This window comes from Aegilops tauschii, chromosome 3 (genome assembly GCF_002575655.3).
Source record: "Aegilops tauschii subsp. strangulata cultivar AL8/78 chromosome 3, Aet v6.0, whole genome shotgun sequence".
Classification (NCBI taxonomy): Eukaryota; Viridiplantae; Streptophyta; class Magnoliopsida; order Poales; family Poaceae; genus Aegilops; species Aegilops tauschii.
The window spans coordinates 563695069-563712299 of record NC_053037.3 but is presented as its reverse complement, the minus strand read 5'-3'; the positions used below and the strand labels follow the sequence as shown (position 1 = coordinate 563712299).

Genomic DNA, 17231 nt, shown 5'->3' with positions numbered 1-17231 from the left:
TATGAATTCAAACATGATAACAAAATAAAGTGAAGAAGAAACATTCGTTTGTGACATAAGAAACACATAATTGAGTTCAATACCGTTATGAGATTATAAGGCAACATCGAGTTCAGCGTATTCATCAGACCACAAAAGATAACCACTTGTCATTAAGTTTGATAAAAGTAAATAAAAGTAGGAACATAATGGATTAGTAGGCGATATGAGCATGCTGCTGGAGAGTGCATTGGAATTTTACCTTTGCTTTCAATATAGTAGCTCAAATCTTGACGCATCAAGTTTGGAAAAATGCAATAGATCAAAAGCTATGCAATATGATAAATCAGAATTAGAGCGAGTTATTTATATAGAAAGCAACACACTCCACAGGTCTTTCATAATAATTAGACCAAGTCATTTGTGCAGAAAGAGAGAGACTGAAGTCTGAGAAATGCATTAGAGGGTAGCCGTACAGTACAGAATACATATCCCATTGCTCTGGACAGAAGTGTAGAAAAGCACGACCACACTGATTGTGTTCTGTGAGTACATTCTTAGACAATAAATTACTCTACAAATTCGAAGATGATCCAACATGATATAAAGAATGATCCTGGCCGAGATCCTCACAATAGTATGGTCAACCTGAGTCATCGAAAATGGTTTAGAGACAACTTAGATAAGTGGTTGAAATATATAAGCAATAAAGAAAGTACATGCACATGACAAGAGACCAATTCCAATTGGATTTCTTGCACAAACAAAGATACATGATACAAAGCCTTTTTACAAAGCAAGTTGATAACTTTCGGCAAACCTTGTGGATGAACCCAATAAGAAACTAAAACTTTGAAACCATATTCTGCTAGGTTTCTTTAATCCTTTTCAACATGAGAATGCAAGAAACTCATTTCCTTGTGAAACCTTAGACGTTAATGGATACCCCATCAAGCTAGCATACACAGTTCATCTATAAAATCTACTCCTATTAACTAAATCAAGCTAGCATAGACAATTTATATCCAAATAGGATTACATCTCTTGGGGTCTGGTTACCCAAATCCAACCAGAGATCCTCACATGAGTTGGGGGGGTGTAGAAGAGAAAAATGAGCTTACTTGCAAGAAGAAGCCAGAGTCCAGGGTCAGGCAAGTGTTAGACATGTCGTCACGCGCACCATTGCGGCTTCTGATCCATATCCCCTGCTTCGCCGTATGATGCCACCTGAAAATAGTGTAATTTATTGGGAGGGAAAAAAACACTGCCTTTCATACCCGGGTGGGAGGGAAAAAGTCAATTAGTGTAGAAAAGAGAGACTCTTCTTGAAAGAACATCCAATTTTATGGGTCAGTGGCAAAGCAACAGTACAAACAAAACAAGGAATAAACAATTAGTGCAGAAAAGATAGACATTAATATCTTGAGAGTACTTAATTGCACTACCTATATATTCACACTCACATATGTAGTCGATTTTTTTTAAATTGAAACATTATTGGCATCACTACATAAAAGTGAAGAAATGAAACTTTTTGATGCAATGAACTTATATCTGCAACTTCAGTAGACCACATATGCAATCTCTTTGGTGCGAACTTACTGACCAAGAGAGAAATTGAAATAAACCGCCACTAAATTCAGATAGCATATATAGGTTCATATGGCTGTACACAAGTATGAATAGAAGTCAAATACACTATGGAAAGTATAGGTTCATTCTACGCCACCATATGTTATTTTGCATCTACTGAGACACGCCAGCGTCACCAACTTTCCTTGCAACAATGGCAGTAAAAATTGTTCAAAATTTACCTTTAGTAGTACAAAGAGCAAGCAGATCAGCGGCCAATTGCTTGCATGATGACAACCGCTGAACTGACAGTGTTCTTGACAGCAATTACATGAGTCTGCAGAAAGTGCAAATAAGAATTGTTTCACATTTTTTAGACAAAACATGAGTAATTCATTGTCATCGACAAATAAAACATTCACTGTGTTGCAGGTTTCCATACGAGAGCACAAGAAATTCCATTATAGTGTATAGCTTCTAATATCTATGTACGTTCCTTGACTGAATACAACAGGAAGAGCATAAATCTGCTGTTAATCAAGAGAATGAGGCTAAGACTGACCATGGACTTTCAAGTAGTAAACCACGATTCCATATTTATGACCCTAATAGATCAAGAAATAGGGGAGAATAGGGTTTTGCACGAGAATAATACCTTCCATAGGAGCCCAAAATAATAATTCTTGCATCGCATGGTTCAACACCTTCAGCTTGAAGTCGTTCGTAATCCTGCGACAACAACCATGAAACGAAAAAAAATCAAAACCCAAAGTAAAGGATTGCAAAAATGCCACCACAAGCAGAAATGTACACATACAAAAAATACGATGCCATCTCACCGAGGCTGGAAGGGGCAAGAAGTTACTGGAGTTTTCCGTGTGGCGGCGATGCTTGCTGCTCCTACACCCATCCAACCAAAGCAAGGGAACATTTCTGTAGGTCAAATAAAATAGTCTAAGAAAACATGCAACTATATACAACATCAGTGGGAAGTAAACTAACATAGTCCTCTCTGAAGCAAGCATGTAGCAACAATGAGCATAAAAGAGACCCGGGAGATGCATAACTGAGATTAAAATCTACCTTTTCATCTTATTGGCTCTGCACTGGAAGAGGAAAACACAACATCCAATTTGAAGCCTTAGCTAAATTACTTTTGTGGTACCAACTAATGCTAGACCAAAGTCAGTTAATAAGAATTGTTGTCTGATGAAACTACACCATATGGGGACAAGAGCCAACACCTCAGAACCAAAACATTAACATTTCACATTTGTGTTTCTACCTTTCTCTATTGGCTTTAGGAGTTTATGTACCTGAACTGTGGCCCTATAATTCCTATAATTAATGCAACTATTAATTTTTTGCCTCTGCTCTAGTGTGAGGATTCAAAATCTGTGCCGAAAAGATACTGTCGGATCTAGTGTGAGGATTCAAAATATGTCCCAAAAACATACTATAAGGTTGTGTTCTGTGAGAAAAGAGAAGTGCCTGACACACAAATAGATGCATTATAGACAAATATTTTCAGATTCTCAACTTCTCAATTAATCAATTTTCAACCACATGTTATATTCTTTAAAAGGTGTGAGTTGAAATGTGTAAACTGAACCAGGACATTCCTTTTTCTGTAGTACAAATAACTCCCTATGCACTCTTGGCCTTCTTCTGTCCACATAAATTATCAAGCACTTTCAGATTTCTCAAGCTCTGCTTCTCTTTGACAACATGGGCATTACCCTACTGATTCAATCGATTAACCCTGAACATGTTGCCAAAATCATCCAACGAATGGCAGCAAGTCGGGCAGAGAGGATGGCGCTGGTCTCACCCATTTGTTTTCTTACCGAGGAAATCTTTGTCCTGTGAAGCAAAGAAAGGAAGATGCAAATAATCACTTGACGAAATGAATTAAACCAACAGATTTATTTTCTGGAACACTTGCCTTCCAGATTAAAGTCTAAAATTTCAAAATCTTAGGGCGCGCTCTTGACAGATCATGTCCATTTGACAATGTGTCAAGGAAAACATGAGTACGTGCCTAACAGATCAGTGGCAAGCCGTCAGGTTAAGGGCCAAATATTATCTATGCGTGAACAACTAATATTTGTAGTTTGATGGCTAAATATATATCCAGTCTGCTATTATCCATATCAAAAAAATCGTTACCTGATTCAACTATAAATTGCATGATCACAACCAAAAAAGGAATAGAAAATATTAAACTCACCTTATTTGTATCTGCTTCCAAGCTGCCTGACCAAATTTAACAACACGTATGCCACCTAGTCAAATAAGGCAAGCACCAATTAGTTGAGCCACAAACATGATAATAATTCGGCGTGACAGAATTCATCCTACTTTCGCAAATATAGTGAATATAAATCATACATTCAGTTAATGTTTATCATACTGCAATAAATCATACACCCACGTATGACTCATGAAAAACTATATATGGGAAGCAACAATGCTAGAGACAAAATCAAATCGAGAGAGACAGGTAGAGAGATGTGGAAGAAGGGTGGAGTGTTGAGATCTAACCGGTATTCCAGGTGAAAATTTCAACTGATGAGAGATGGAAATCGTACAACCCACAGCAACTTGTCACCTAACAATGCATCCACGGACATTTTCTGCAGGAAAAATCGAAGAACGCCCACCCATTACAATGTGAGAATCACCAATATTGCCATTAGAGATAACAGAAGGGACAATACATGTAACCAACGCTGGCTCAACTAAATCATGTGCATCTCAGAGGGATAGAATACCAACCTGCAGGCGGACGTCACAGAGAAGGATAGAATATCAAGAATGATTATTAAGTAACCAGGTACATAACAAAAACAAATAATGTCTACATAGTAGCTCATCTCTCTGAATACAACCACACTGATTTCGATGTACATTTTAGGAGCAATGGAAAACCAGAAAAACAGAAACAACTCACTGCTAACATAAGGAAAAAGGAGATCACCATATAAGAAAAAAAGAACAAGCAAAATGAGACAAATAAGCATGTTAGAGCAGCAGCCAACATTCACGGCGACATGGAAGTGCTCTCTGAACTACAACCCAAAATAAAAACATGTAGTTTTCTCTAAATGTTAACAGAGGCATGGTTTGAAAATTTACTAACCCAAACAATAACTCAAAACCAACCCATCTGGATCTAGAAATAAAGTGTCAAGTCACCTTCTGTTCAGCATAAACAAATAGCCTAGTTCTGTGTATTCTACGTGATCAACAGTATGAAGATAGATTCAGAGCAGCAAGCTATGCATGATCTACCTTGCTTGCTGGGGAGACAGTCGAACGGAGATCCTGTGCGCTAGCCACTGGAATTGCGGACAAGAGCTCCCTTTATGCGCCTGAGTTCAAGCACAACAGAAGAGACAATGTAAAGACACTTTGAGGCACATACTCCAACTATGCCTAGCATTAGCTTAAGATACACAAGAGACATTATACCACTGGGAAGGAAGTTATCTAGAAATGATTGCCTTATGTCAAATTATGCTACATGTGACCCTTTGCTTCACTACAACAATTAATCAATGCAAGATGTAGATTTCCTGGAACATAATGGCTTGTTAGATACATATTTAGACATGAAACTTGCCTGCCACATTTACTTATCGTGGCTAGATCTATGCTTGGTGCCATCACTGTTATTATTTTATAATTAATAGACCTTCTAGCAGATACATAGTATCATATCAAATTAACCTAATTTACCCAAGGCAAACAATAAACTCCATTGCTTCACAAATCAGTCCAATCTTGTAATTCTCACAATCAAATTTGCAAGCATAATAGAGCAAACCTCTTGGAATCTCGCCTGGAACTAAAGCTCACGGATGACATGTCTGTGCCAATGGCCACCTGGACTCGTTGCCAAAGTCAAGCTTCAGCAGCCACCATCGACATGTTTGCAGCGCGCTTCCACGAGCACTCACTCATGTCTATCCATTGAGGGCACCAATGAGGAAACTGATAACAACCCTGGAAGCTGAAAATGATCTGCTCAACTGGAACTACCAAAGGAGATGGTGTGCTTATACTGAGCACAAACATCGATATTTATAGAACCAAGTCAGAGAGTAGATAGGTGGTTGCAAGAATTGATTTGCACAGACCTATTAACTAACCTGATGCAAACAAAGTAACAAACAATGCAGTTATATCACAATCTATATAAATGTGCAAGAAACAGTTTTTCCTACATAGTTTTATATGTACTATCCAGCTCCCTACAAAATTCAGTACCAACCAGGTGATAAATGTCATGTGCAGAATACAGTCTATTACTCTGTTTTCGATAAGTTCTTTACACATATTAGTATGTTAGAACAATGTAATAAGCTAAAAAGATTCTTAAAATGACGTGAAGTTTCTAAACTGATCATCATCAATGGAAATTATTTGCATACTGGCATATATATTGAGCCGTACCTGCAATTTATAAAGGTAAATAGCGATTAAACTTTGGATACTTTATTATGCTGCTGACGACCTTATACATCAAGTAATCTGAAGTTATTCTGTTATCAAGCTCCTGATTAAGAATGCTGTGAAGAAGTGTGATAAAACTTGTTCCCACAAGAATATATGTACATTTGAAATATATTAAATTGGTGATAGCTAATTCATTGACGATTTACTGGTTCAAAATAATAGTATAATCAGAATGCCCTATAAGCTACCAATTCGGCAACCTGGACCCTTGCAGCTGTCTCTCTTCGCTCAATCTTCTAAGTAGGTTAAAAAGCTCTGTTTCCATAAAATATTTGAATCACAACGACCATGGCCCAGATATAAAGATGACCTATATAAACTATGAACACAGAGCCTCCAATCATCCACAAATTGAATATGTACAAATAAGAATTGACTTGTTCTTGTTTTGGTCGCTGACAAGCAAAACCAGTCCATTGGCTGTATTCCCATTGGTGGCAACCTGAAGAAAAATATAAGATTAGCTCCAAAAAAGATACTCACCAGATACTCCATTATCAACAAAATAGGTGAATGACTGGTACACAGCAGCACAAGATTTTGACAGCAAACATCCTGCCACAAATGATGAAAACCAAACATAAGCAAACCCCACACAAAAAAGAAAGCCTGACAATAATAGTAGATAGATCTATTAAGGCACAATCCTTGCTTAAAATACAGCCGCTCAACTAAAACACGAACAGAGAAAGATGGGAGAAGATGAGCACCTGCAACGGGATGGCCGAGCATGACATATTACCAGCTCACATCAGTCACCAATCCAATAGAAAATCCTAACCCTAGAACATCAACGGGGCAACAGAAGACCTAGATGAGCACCTAGAGATAACAAATCGATTAGAGAGAGAGGGGGAGGGGGGTTAGAACCTGGAGTAGAACTGCGGCCAAGTGCAGCGCCTCACGATGGAGAAGGAGGAGCGACGGGGGAGCACCAGCAGTGGGCATAGAAGGAGGAGTGACGGGGGATCCGCATCAAGCGTCTCCGACGGGTGCTCCTCACCCTGCGTCTCTACCCCCGCTGCTCTTCGGTCGAACTGACGGCGCGCAGTGGACGACGGATCTCGCGGCGTGGTGCGAGGGAGACGAGGAGAGAGGTCCACGGCAGCGCGGTTTGAGGGGCGGCGGCGAGGTCTGCGGGGCGTTGGTGGCGGCGAAGTGGGCGGGGCTGCGAGGTCTGGTGGAGGGAGAGGTCGGGGAGAGGGCAGGGGCGAGCGGGGCTGGGATGCGGGAGGACGGGGGTTGAGGGCGCGGGTGCGCGGGAGAGGCGGCTAGGTCATCTACACGGAGCGGACGCAATTTATATGCGTAAGCGTGAAATGACAAAAATGCCCTTGGCGGGGCAAGCTATTTACAAGCGGTGGCACGAATGCTTCTATACTATTCATTGTAGCAGTGTCCGTTTTTGATCCAAAGGCCCAGATCTTCCAGACGCGAGATCGAACGGTTCACAACGCATAAAAAACCGATCCGACGGCTGAGAGTCGCTAAGCTTTGAGAAGCCTCATGTTCTCCCAAGTAACATATATCTGGATTCGCTCGCGTCCTGCACTCGTGAAACAGAAGTTGCTTGGGCCTGGGCTGCAGACTGTTGTACTATTGGGTTGTGAACATGTGAGAAACGATGGCCCAGATTTGTTTTGCCCCGGCAAATCCAACTACCAAACAGATTTAGCCCTTTATCTCTACTCCTAATGTCTCAGTTGGTAGTCTCCGCGGTTAATTTTCGTCCCACCTCTCCTGATTTTCTTTCGTCCTCCCTCCCACCTCCCAATTCCCCCGCAGTAACGATCCCACCTCCCAGTTTCGTCGGTTTTTTTGTCGGTTTTTTATTCGCCCCCCTCCCACTGGCTGGACAAACCCAACGTTTATTTGGTAACACAATGAATTCACATATGGTGATTGATTTGTTCTTTGATAACCCAACTAACATATGGTAATCAATCTTCAAATACCAAAACCAAACGTACAAGGCAACAATCAATTCACGTGTCACAATCAGATTCTTCTTTAGTACCCAGCTTAACTCACAGATGGTAATTAATCTCCAAACAAAGGAAACAATTAACTCACGGATGGTAATCAATCTCCAAACAAAGGAAACAAACGAAACGCGACATGATGTTGGTCTAGACCCCTATACTTTCATCATCTTCTACATCAAGTATAGTGGTTAATTGTTTTGGTCAACTCTGCATTTTATTTCCTCAGAATTACCTCACTACATTTTGTGGACAACAAAAGTAACAGTATGGTAATTGGTAAAAGTTTTTGGTCCTATAATATCAGAGTGTGTGTGTGTCTGAGAGAGAGAGAGGGGGGGGGGGGGGAGATAGATAGATAGATAGAGAGAGAGAGAGAGAGAGAATTTAGATATCATTTGGTGGTAGCAAGTTCAAGTAATAGTTTGAACACATTCAAGAAATAGTATAAAGATAATGCATATTACATAAAAATAACGTTGAGAATTTAGATGTATTGTTTGTCATGGAGCTGTGGCTGGCTGATTTACATGAAATTAATTCCCTCAATTGTGGTGGCAAATATAATACACATAATCCATATTGTTATGCACTAGCGTGTGTGTGTGAAATAGATGGATTATTGTCCCGTACCCAATAAGATGGATATGTGTGTGTGTTAGAGAGAGAGAGGGGGAGAGGGGGAGAGAGTGAGGAAGAGGGAAGGAAAGAGTGTGTGTGAGAATTTGATGGTAAGAAAGGTCGCCAATGTCACTTGATATGTATGAGAATATTAAATGTAATATTAACAAGATTAATATTAAACTTTTAAGTTAATGTGGCCCCGTTGCAATGCACAGGCGTTCTTCTAGTTATCGCTAGGATCGCTGCTATCGAGGAGCCAGCGAGCCCGGGCCAGTGCCCAGGGTCGCTGGGCGGTGCCTCCGCCACTGCGTACAGCTCGTACGTGCCACATAAGGAGATATGGATACCTTATGATCAAATGATCATACTGCCCTTATTCAGTTTGCGAGGGAAGTGCGGGTGAGGGTCTACCGAAGCAAGGCTTTTGTACTATTTGTTTGTCTTCATAACTCCACTTCTGAAGTGATAACTCACTCTTCAACTGAGAACACCCCCGTTGGTCCAGTTGTTACTCTACGCCCCAAAGTTACGGTTTCTCTCTTCCTCCCATATCTAACGGTTAAGGCACTCATCCCTTCCAAGCTTCACTGGCAAGCCCGTGGATGCACCTCCCCTCTGCCAGCCGCTTAGGAGGCGGATCACAGGAGGAGGATCCTGGTGCCTCGACTCTGGCTATGGCTAGTAGTTTATGCTAGGGACTTTTTCTCGTAGGGGTGGCGTTCTGGTGGATAGGGGCGCTTCTTCTTCGAATTGGTCTTCCGGGCTTCAATCCTCCTCAAGTTTCTCGTCTTGCCAAAAAAACTGTGTTCTGTTCAATCTGTATTGGATTGCGAAATAGCCGACCGTTCATGCTATATATCACTACTGTATATGTGCGCCGTACTGCTGCATTAATTTCACTCTCTCCGCGTGAATACATATGCAGGGAGAGATGAACACAACCACTGAAAAAGAACTATGCAGAAACTGCGAAGAGAATTGGATCAACATATATCTGAATCCAAGAAAGACTAAATCATGTGGAACTTTACGTGATGGTGGCAGCTGTGTTTATGATCGTCCTTGCCATTGGATCGCCCAGGAGGCGTCAATCTCAGAGCATCATTATCAGATATGGAGTCGAGGGAGTGTTTATACTATCCTCCCCACTTGTCTCCCACACATTGGGACTGATGGGAGGGCAAATAGTCAGGAGTGAGCTGTACGGGGTGTGGGGAATGTTTTTGGCCATGCTATTTGGCGGCACCAACTCAATGTCAGTCCAGAAGCTCTACGAGAACAATAAATCAATGAAGCTTTATTGCGACTACCTCCTGTTCATCTTCTACCTCGGCATGGTTTTAGGCATCTTTGTCATCGATAATAAAAATCTTCCGCAAATTCGGTTCGTAGCCATGGCCTTGAATGTCCTGTTGGCTACTAAAAGTCTTGAACAGTGGCGTGTTGCAGCTCTAGCAAGCAAACCATCATCAGAAAATGGCATTAAGCGGTTGGTCCTCTACATGAAGCATGAGCACGAACTCAGCACGTCCTATGACCCTCGCACCATGCAAGGATACAAGTATGCTGTTCTCATCCATGAAGGTTGCGATGAACTTGGAGAGGGTCCAATAACACTGGAAAAAATCTGGTCTGACAACATTGGTGTCTTATCATCTTCCAACAATCTTAACATCCACCGCCTCAAGGATCTATGTCTCTCATTCTCCTTGTTCCATCTTGTGGTTCGGCGATACTTTGGCTATGCTTGTCCTGAATCAAAGCTTGACAAGTCTCGTCATCTTGTTCTTGATGGGTTGTTGCGAACAGAATGTGACTCTGAAAGAGCATTCCAAGTGATTGAAGCAGAGCTGGCTTTCCTCTACGACTTCTTCTTCACCAAGTATGCTTACATTATGTATGGTAGAGAGATAAAGTGGTGTGCTCTTTCGCTTGCCACCACATTTGTTAGTATAGCGGTGGGCACATGGTCTCTTTGTTCTTTGAACATGCATCATTCTAATCTGGATGATAATTTGGTAGAAACGAGCACACAAGACTTCATGGTTACCAAAATAGTGTTTGCTGTACTTTCAACATTTCAGCTGCTGCAGATATGGTCTTACTGTGCCTCTGACTGGGCGAATGTATCCTTGGTTTGTAAGTACGCAAGACATCCATCGTGGCATGGGAATGCTTGTATTGAGAAGCTTCTATTGCTTCTAGGACGACCTCACAAATGGCTTCGCTACTGGCGCAACACCATTGGTCAGTACTCAGTCCTTGATTCCTTCAGTTCCAGCTACTGGGCTCGGTTGAAGCATCACCTTCCAAGAGGAAAAGCAGGCAAACCTAAAGAGTTGACAATGGAGGTGAAGAGAGCAATTGCACACACTATCAAACACTCCGTCTGTGACCGTCTGTCGCATGGAGCCTCAGCATTAATGAAGCATCACATGAGTAATGAGCTACACTGGGCATGCGAGATCAGTGATGAATTTACACTAATTCACAGCATACTAGTATGGCATGTCGCCACTAGCTACTACGAGATCTCCGAAGCAGACACATACACAAATCAAATTTATATGCATTCAAATCAAAAGATTGCCATCAGCTTGTCTAGATATTGCGCATACTTGGTTGCCTTTGCCCCAACATTGCTTCCCAGCCGCCCAATGGAGACAACATGTATCTTGGATGACTTCGAACAAGAAGCAAAGGAACAATTTCAGAACCTCGTCTCACCAAAAGAGAAGTATGAAAAGCTTAGAGAGCTTCATAATGGAGCCGGTGCCGGAGGAACAATGGTGGCAGAACTGTTGACAAAGGGTGCCATAATTGGGAAGACAATAGAGGGCATGGGAAATCGCATGATCCGATGGGATCTACTCGCAGATTTCTGGGCGGAGATGCTGGTGTATATCGCCCCATCTGACAATGTAGCTGGTCACATTGAACTTCTCGCTGAAGGTGGCGAGTTCGTGACACATGTCTGGGCGTTGCTCATGCATGCTGGCATCCTGGAGCGGCCTGCTGCAGCTGCCACCGCAGTACCCTAGATGGAGAAGAGCAAAATGAAGGTCTAAAGGCGATCAAGGAGCTACTCTTGGTCCATGTAGTATACCCTCTACAATTTGTGAAATTAAAGTCGTCGTGTTATGACTTGTGATGACTGTGCGCTTATTGCTTTGCTGTAAGATTGTGATGATGTGTTGTACTTCCTTTCTGAAACTTTATAGTAATCTGTTGTAAGCTCATACTTGTAGTACTACCATAAAATGGTTTGATTGCGCATGTACGTGTGTGCAAGTGAAAAAACTACTAGCTATCGAATCTGTGTGCCCTCACTCCACTGTTGTTGGTGAGTTTGTGCGAAATTTTATCGCGGAGGACGCACAGGCGTGCTACTGAATATTTCCTGTCCTCGTGGTTTGTTTGCTCTGTTCAGGCATCGGGTCCATGCGGGTCAGCAATTAAATCCTTGCGCTGGCCAGGATAAGAATAATGTGACAGTTGTTGTACCATAGAGATGTGTAGTGTCTCTGTAAGCTCTCACAGCTGGCCTGAGGTTTAAACATACTCCCTCTGTCCGCTAATAAGTGTACATCTAGCTTTTGTTCTAAGTCAAAGTTTTAAAACTTTAACCAACTTTATTGAAAAAAGTAAGAGCATTTATGGCACTAAATTAGTATCACTAGATTCGTTTTGAAAAGTATTTTCATAATATACCAATTTAATGTCATATATACTACTACTCTTTTCTAAAAAGTTGATCAAAATTATAAAACTTTGACTTAGGACAAATGGTAGAAATACACTTATTCACGGACGAAGGGAGTATGTTAATGTTTATTTGTATATATTATCTTGGTGATGTTCTTACAAGAAAGAAGCCCTGTGGAGATGAATAAACATAGAATGCAACTTTACAGTGAGGGCTAGCATACCATTTCGTTTTGAAGCTTTCTTGGTGATGTTAGCATGGAAGTACTTCTGCCAAAAGTCTACTATTCCTCTTGGGAATAATTTACCTGTGCCCGACATGTTCAGCTTTATGTCTTCTGCCTTATTTTTACTCCCTTCGTTTCATAATATAAAAGCGTTTTTGACATTACACTAGTGTAAAAAACGCTTTGATATTATGGGACGGAGGGAGTAGTTTGTTAAGACAGCCCCACGTCTTATCGATTGCGTGTTTGTAGAGATCGCGATAATGATTGGGCGTGCTGCCGGGTGCAACCTCGAACAACCGTGGTGGTCAACTCGTTGCCAATTCCGGCAGAGGCGTCATGCAATCAACCAGTTGGCATGTTGGGCATGTTCTTATCTCAAAAATGCGTTTGATGGTTTCTGTGAGATCGAGCTAGGGAAGAGCCGGTCAGACAGAGACAGAGATTGGGGATAAGCATGAGGGTATAAGAAGAAGCAGGAAGCGTATGGCGTGCTGAACGGAGAAGGCTCCGACATCAAAATCGTGCCCCCTAAACCTCCGCAGCAGCACCCCGTCTTTCCACAGACCCGCAAAAAAAAAGCACCCCGACTTTCCACGCTCAATGTACGCACGCACTTTGATTTCTAATTTTGAGTTGGAGCAGCAGCATTTGCGCCTCATCTCGCCTAATTTTGCTAGCTCTGTGGTTTCTTTCTTGCAGAATTTTCGCTAGACTAGACAGCCTAGCTACCCGCTCTCCAGGACCGAGACGAAGCTTTCAGGTAATAGCACTGCTGCTCATTCATCAGTGATCTGTTCTTAATTTCTGTTCATTTACTGAGCTCCTTCACGTCAAGAATTGTGCTTAGTGTTTGCGCTGATGGTCTATCCAGACATCTAGTATGGGTCACAAGAGATTTTTACACTATTGCACTAGACAACTTGTACGACTATTTCTTAATATGAACGTGCTTTCAGGAAATTATAATGATTGTACCATATAAAATCTGTGATCAATAAAACAATGGCAATTTTAGTTAACCAACCTATCTTATGTACATGGTAAACGTTTGTAGCCGGAGCGCCGGCAGAACCTTGGGCCGGTCGCTCCGTGCGCGTTCCATCACTTCTGTAATATGTGGCTAGGATCAGATGCAAATCTACCGCTTCACCTTAAAAAAAAGACTATGGACCGCGTTGGGCTTTACCTTATCTCTTCACGGGGAGATCTCTCAGCCACTCATTTCTATCTCACAAAACGCATCTCCTCTCTTTCTTCCCCACCTACTTTTTTGGCTGCTCAGATGCTGTTGCCGGCGATGACAGGGGCGACTACCACGGGTGCTATTAGGCCACCATGGGTGCTACAAGGCCATCACCGGTGCCGGCCTCGGTGACCATCGGCGCCGCGAGTAGAGCAGCAGCGCATGCGTGCGGAGATAGGAAGTGGGTGCAGCTGGGAGGCGATGAGGTGCCCTGACTTGATGCGACCGGCGGCTACCAGATTTGTACCCCCAGGTTGGTGGAGCTGCAACTGCAGCGACGAAGAGCTTCATCCGACGGTGATTTTTGCTGGAAGTAGCTCTTTTGTTTGTTAAAATCGACACATATTTTTTGTGATGAGATTATTTTGCTGGAACCATAATTAATTTTTGCTGGAGCTGGCTTTTTTTGTTGCTACAATCAACTACTAGTGTTTTTGCTACTGAGATTTTTTTGCTGGAACCAGTGATTTGTTTTGCTGGAACTGGCTTTTATTTTTGCTACAATGGACCTTTTTCAGTTTTGTTCTACTGAGAATATTTTTGCTGGAAACATATTTGCTACCACTGTAGTCTGCTTTTGCTGGAACCAACATTTTTCAAAGGATCCAACGGGCAGGGACGCAGAGCTACCTTGGGTAATTTTGTTGCAAGCGTCGACGGCGAACATCGGCGGCGAGCCTCGACGGCAAGCATTTTTTGCTACCATCGTAGTCTATTTTTGCTACCATCATAGTCTGTTTTTGTTGCGAGCATCGACTGCGAGCATCAGCGGTGAGCGTCGACGGCAGGCACGACAGCAATTGTCAATAGAGAAGGCAAACATGAGTGGGTGGACGCGCGCAGCGCGACGCGACAGCGAGGTGCGGCCGCCATGTGCCCATTTGTTTTTTCTCATATCTCGTCCACGATGGAAAGAAACGATGAGAAGGGATCTCACCGCTATGCGGGGCTACATCTGACGACTAGGGCGCGACCGGCCCAAACAAGTGCGGGCGCGCCGGCGCCTAGTGTCGCCCTATGTACATATAGTCAATTTTAACAACGAGAAAGCTATTTTTCAGATGGATCCGAACTACTTCGTTCAATTTTCATCCCGCGGTCGCGGTCGCTCCGCACGCCAATAATTCCGTCCCCTACTGTTCCGGTCGCAATCATTGCATCCCATACGTCATTGGTACTCCCTCCGTCCCGAAAAACATGTCGCGGCGGCATTTTTGCAAAAAAACCCTCTCGTTTTTCCCGACCAAACCCGCGCTCCTTGTCCTCCTCCGACAGACAGAAGCAGCAGCTGCGCTGCTCTCCGCCGCCACTGCTTCGCTGCTCCCCGCCGCCGCAGCTCTCCTTCTCCCCCGCTCTCCCGCCGCCGCAGCTCCCCTGCTCCCCCGCTCTCCCGCCGCAGCTGCCTCCTGCTCCGCCGCCGCAGCTACCGCTCGCCTGCCTCCCCAAGCTCCCCCTTTCTCAAAAAAATCCTTGATTTGGATCCCATGTTAGTCCAACCCACAGCTACGGCCGCGCTCTGCTTCGGCTGCGTCGGAACCGCCGTCGGAGAGCCCGCAGGCACCGGATCCGGACCACCAACAACAACCTAAAGGCCGACGAGCAGCCGGGCGTCGTCCTCGCCGTCGACGACGACGGTGCCGCCGACGCCGCGAAGCGAGGGCGAGATCCTCCAGTCGGCCAACTTTGGATTTTTTTTGCCGACCTGCTCTCCGACGGCGAGTTGCAGCGCTGCTTGTCTATATCCGGAGAATTGGGAGTGTACGTTGCCGGAACGGCGGCGGGCCCCCCTCCTCTCTCAGACTCCACGGCGGGTCATCTCTCCCCTGCCGTCGTCGACCACCTCCCCGCCGGCGCCACACGCTTGCACCTGCACGCATCAGCAAGGAAGCCGTCGACCACGAAGCCAGTCCCGACGCACCTGCATCTGCACGCCGGTGCCACTCACCTGCATCTGCACACATCTGCATCAAGGCAAAGAGCTCGCCGGAGTAAAAAGGTCTTGTTTTTCTCGCCATCTTCTCCGGCCACCTTATTTTCTTGTAAAAATTTCTACTGGATTGCTCCATTGTTGCATTCCTGAACTCAATTTGTTCATTTGGCGTACTTTCAGTGGACTTGCTATGCTTGGAGTGGCACTTTACTAGACTGAAGCAATTGCTGCATCACTAGACTGAAGAAATTGTACCTTCTACAGAGTGCAGAGGAGTAGCAGCAATAGCAGCACGGGCGGGATCAAAAGAGGAGAAGCAGCACGGGCAGGGTCAGAGGAGGAGCAGCAGCACGGGCAGGGGAGAGGGAGCAGCAGCAGTAGCACAGGCAGATCTCCACCGGCGAGCTCCTGGTCAACCAGATTGTCGAGGCAAGCTCCGGCGATGCCAGTAGGGGATCGCGGCGGCGCACGCGCGGGAGCTCCAGGAGGATGCGCGGGAGCACGAGGGAGGACACACGCGGGGGCTCCAGGAGGATGCGCGGGGGCTCCAGGAGGGAAGCGCGCGGCCTCGAGGAAGACGTGGCAGGAGATTCCGGCGAAGCCCGCAGGCAGCGGGAGGAGACCACGGCGGCGCAGGTCTGGGCTGCGGCGGCAGAGGAGGTAATTGGCGAAGGCGGCGAGAGCAGGTACTTGGCGACGGAGGAGGAGCTCAGCTGGGCTCGCCGGCCCCTGGCGAATCACGCAGCTGGGCGGCGCCGGCCCCTGGCGACGCGCAGGCGACGGGCAGAGGAAGAAGATGGGGCGGAGGACTTGTTTGAAACGCTTTTGAAACCACGAGGGTTTTTTTGCAAAATTACCGGTGAACTACGCCCGCGACATGTTTTTTGGGACGGAGGGAGTACTTGATGATTTCCAGCCATAAAAAAGATAGCGACCACCGTGATTCGATCCATGGTCCTGCAGTTGGCAAGCGAACCTAGCTACAATCTTAGCCAAAGAAATTAGTTGTTTAGTGGGTACAGTAAAAAGTACTACCTCCGTTTCAGTTTACAAGTCCTGCGCATATACCTACGTTGCCAATTTTATCACCCTAATATAAACTATATAACACAAAAATTATACCTTTTGAAAGTAGAAACTCCGAAGTTTATGTTGGTATATTTTTTGTAATATATGATTTGTATTAGGTTGGTCAAATTGACAACCTAGGGGTACGCGCACGCCCTGTAAACTGAGAGAGAGGTAGTACTAGTTTCTTTGCTAGGCCGCCCAAGGTACAGACTCATGCACACACTCGTGTAGCTTTTCAATGGACTAGATGACTAGTTGCGCCAAATGGCGCAAAGACCTGTTTAAAACTATGTTCGTGTTGAAAATATTTACATTTTTCAATAACCGTATATTTGAGTACATTTGGTAACAACTTATACCCCTATATATAAAGA

At 44.1% G+C, this 17231-nt stretch overlaps 1 protein-coding gene and 1 long non-coding RNA gene across 3 annotated transcripts; one reads left to right on the top strand and one right to left on the bottom strand.

Annotated features, from left to right (window-relative positions):
• Nucleotides 1-373: 373 nt before the first annotated feature.
• LOC120976977 (uncharacterized) lies at nucleotides 374-4739 on the bottom strand. 2 transcript variants are annotated; one of them, XR_012181058.1, is made up of 7 exons: nucleotides 4096-4739; nucleotides 3782-3836; nucleotides 3291-3414; nucleotides 2207-2484; nucleotides 1794-1888; nucleotides 1101-1206; nucleotides 374-627 (listed from the first exon to the last, which is right to left on the bottom strand). It is a non-coding gene; the product is annotated as an uncharacterized lncRNA (long non-coding RNA). The 2 variants fall into 2 exon arrangements; XR_012181057.1 differs by having other exon boundaries at nucleotides 2207-3414.
• Nucleotides 4740-9850: 5111 nt separating this feature from the next.
• On the top strand, nucleotides 9851-11719 carry LOC109748414 (uncharacterized). Its single transcript, XM_020307442.1, has one exon. It carries the CDS (start codon nucleotides 9851-9853, stop codon nucleotides 11717-11719), a length of 1869 nt encoding a protein of 622 aa, XP_020163031.1.
• Nucleotides 11720-17231: the final 5512 nt, after the last annotated feature.

Coding starts and splice junctions, on each gene's coding strand:
- LOC109748414 (XM_020307442.1), top strand. CDS start 9,851: ATGGGAGGGCAAATAGTCAGGAGTGAGCTGTACGGGGTGTGGGGAATG.